This window comes from Neophocaena asiaeorientalis, unplaced genomic scaffold (assembly GCF_003031525.2).
Source record: "Neophocaena asiaeorientalis asiaeorientalis breed wild unplaced genomic scaffold, Neophocaena_asiaeorientalis_V1.1 scaffold1004, whole genome shotgun sequence".
In the NCBI taxonomy this organism is placed as follows: Eukaryota; Metazoa; Chordata; class Mammalia; order Artiodactyla; family Phocoenidae; genus Neophocaena; species Neophocaena asiaeorientalis.
The window spans coordinates 594,865-597,472 of NW_020174276.1; the positions used below are offsets into that span (position 1 = coordinate 594,865).

At 55.6% G+C, this 2,608-nt stretch overlaps 1 protein-coding gene across 1 annotated transcript in view; it reads right to left on the bottom strand.

Moving 5' to 3' along the window:
• Positions 1–1,205, bottom strand: part of NAA10 (N-alpha-acetyltransferase 10, NatA catalytic subunit) — a gene marked incomplete at its 5' end in the record, with an annotated part of 2,564 nt that extends 1,359 nt beyond the window's left edge. The window contains 2 exons of the mRNA XM_024755815.1: positions 508–566; positions 1,020–1,205. Coding sequence (XP_024611583.1) covers positions 508–566; positions 1,020–1,205 — 245 coding nt within the window. The remainder of the gene's footprint in view (positions 1–507; positions 567–1,019) is intronic.
• Between the last annotated feature and the right edge of the window lie 1,403 nt (positions 1,206–2,608).

Sequence of the window (2,608 nt, forward strand, 5' to 3'; positions counted from 1 at the left end):
CGCGGCAGTGAGAGCCCCGCGTCCCGCAAAAAAACCCCCATCCCTCTCAAGCCATGAAAAGACGTGGGGGGAGACTTCAATGCGTATGACTTAAATGAAAGGTGGTCTGAAATGGCTACACACTGTATGATTCTAATCATATGACCTTCTGGAGAAGGCGAAACTATGGAGACAGTAAAGAGATCAGTGGTTCCCGGGGAGAGGGGAGGGAGGAAGGGCAGTGAAACTACTCTGTTTGATAATATAATAGAACTACTACTCAAACAGTAAAACAATGTAACTACGGGTTTCTGCAATAATGTAACAGCATCGGTTCACCCATTGTAACAAATTGTCACAAGCTGTTAATGTGAGAGGAAACTGAACTAAGGGAACAGTCTATTAACAAAACGAAACAAAAAAACCCAACCCAGGCAGCATCCATCAGACGCGTGCGGTGTCGGTGTCCCTCCTCCCCCCACCCCCAGGTCAGGCACCAGGCTTGTCCCTCCGTCCTTGGTGACTCACATTTTGGCCAGGACATACCCCACAATCTTCCCATTCTCATCCTCAGCGACGTAAGAGAGCTGGGTGACAGGGAGGAAAGAGAAGGCAGAAAACAAGTTCCTGTCAGAGCTGGAGGCGCCCTTATCGGACACCTGGCCCCAGCGCCTGCCTGTCGCTGTGTGCATGACAGACAGAAGCCCATCGGGCAGCGAGTTCAGTGACAGCTCCCGACCTCCAGGCCAAGTGGCTTGGTTTTCCCACATCACACCGTGCCCCCTTTCCTTAACCCAGAAGAAGTGGACGGACACAGGTGGGAATACTGCCCCTACCTTGGCCCTGTTCTTCGCCCCTCTTCAAGGCGCCTCCTATCCATCTCCCGCCACCCCAGCCGGAAACACTCAGGGCCTCATTGACCCATGCGCCCCCCGGACTCTTCACGACCTTGCGCGACCTCGCCGGCTCGTCCCAAGCCGACCCAGGGTGTAATTTCCTTGGCCTGCTGTCCCTCATCCCCAAATTCAACAGCTGCCCACCTGGGGCCAGGAAAGGCCATGGTAGAAATAGTATTTCATCTGGTAGTTCTCGGGCAGGCACAGGAGGTTGCAGTGCTGCATGTTCATCAGGTCCTCTGGCTGCGGGAGAGGAGGGCAGTGGAATGCAGTCAGGCCGGGGGCTGCGGTGACTAAGTAGGCCTCGGTCGTGTTAGAACCCTGCTCTGTCTACTCAGCGACCCCCGCCCCCCCACAGGGCTGGGCGGGCGCTGGGACTATCTGTCTCCGCACAGGCCGGGCCCACAGCCGCTGTGCAAAAACTGACTGTTCCAGGAATGAACGTTGAGCTCCAGTTAGCTCCCCGACACCATCCAACGGAAACCCGACATCCGGAAAGAAGGAGTTCGCAGCCCCGGCCCTGCGCCCCTGGCTCCCCCGGCCTCCTCTTCGGGTAGATCCAGCCCCAACGCGCGCCTAGAGCCCGTGCTCCGCAACAGGAGTAGCTACCGACCGCAGTGAGAAGTCCGCGCGCAGCAACGAAGACCCAGCGCAGCCAAAAGTAAATAAATATAATTTAAAAAAATAACAATGTAAAAAGAAACGGAACCCTGAGGAAGTGCTGACCTGCCATGTAACTTTGTAACAAGTTATTCCTTTGGAGCTCCTGTTCCCTGCTTCAGAGGACTGTCTTGCCTTGGATGAGATTGTAGATAGCGCTACATTGTAGATATCCCGTACAGAGGTCTGACTTCTCCCTTGCTCACCACAGGTCCCAAACACATCTCCCCCTCCCTCGGAGCCACCTGAAGCCTGCCCCTGCCCAGCAGCTCTGTTGACCCTTTCCAAATTCCTCGCTTCTCTCCTGCCCAGTTCCTTCCAGATGCTCCAGGATAGACCTCAGAGCCCTGGCCTAGGCCCTTCCTCCCCAGATAGAGACCCGAGTGGTACCCCTTCTCAGAAGGACCATAGAAGAAATCAGTGACATTGAAGTCCACTACCAAAAATGTCTTTTAAAATGGGGACCTATGAGTAGGTGTATTCTTCATAGGGGGGAAAACTAGTTCTGTATCTGTTCATTCTATCTTTCCAGTGACATTACCCATGTCCTTACTTATTATTCGACTTCTGGATATGACACGGGAAGATAACAAAGGATTTGACTGTTTTCCTGTCCAGCCTTTCACCTTTTTCTTGTGGGGGGGGTGGAGTTTTGAGTCTGCAGCTAGTTACCCCACCTGGGGGAGGGGCCGCAGGCTCTGAGATGAAACCTTGCAAGATGGAATTTAAAACAAAAACAAAATCCCTGCTTCGGACTACTGAGCTTGCACTCTAGAGCCCGTGCGCCACAAATACCGAAGCCCGCGCGCCTAGAGCCCGTGCTCCGCAACAGGAGTAGCTACCGACCGCAGTGAGAAGTCCGCGCGCAGCAACGAAGACCCAGCGCAGCAAGGCTCGAGTGGACCCCAGGGCTGGGTCCCCCAGGCCCCCAGGCTTCGGGACCCAGCCCTGTGCGGGTCTGCCCCCCAGACCCAGACCAGCCCCAGGACTGACCCCGCCGCCCTGGGGCGCCTCCAGGACAAGCCCTCCTCCCCCACCCCCTCCCGGGTCCCACACCACTGGCCTGCCACACT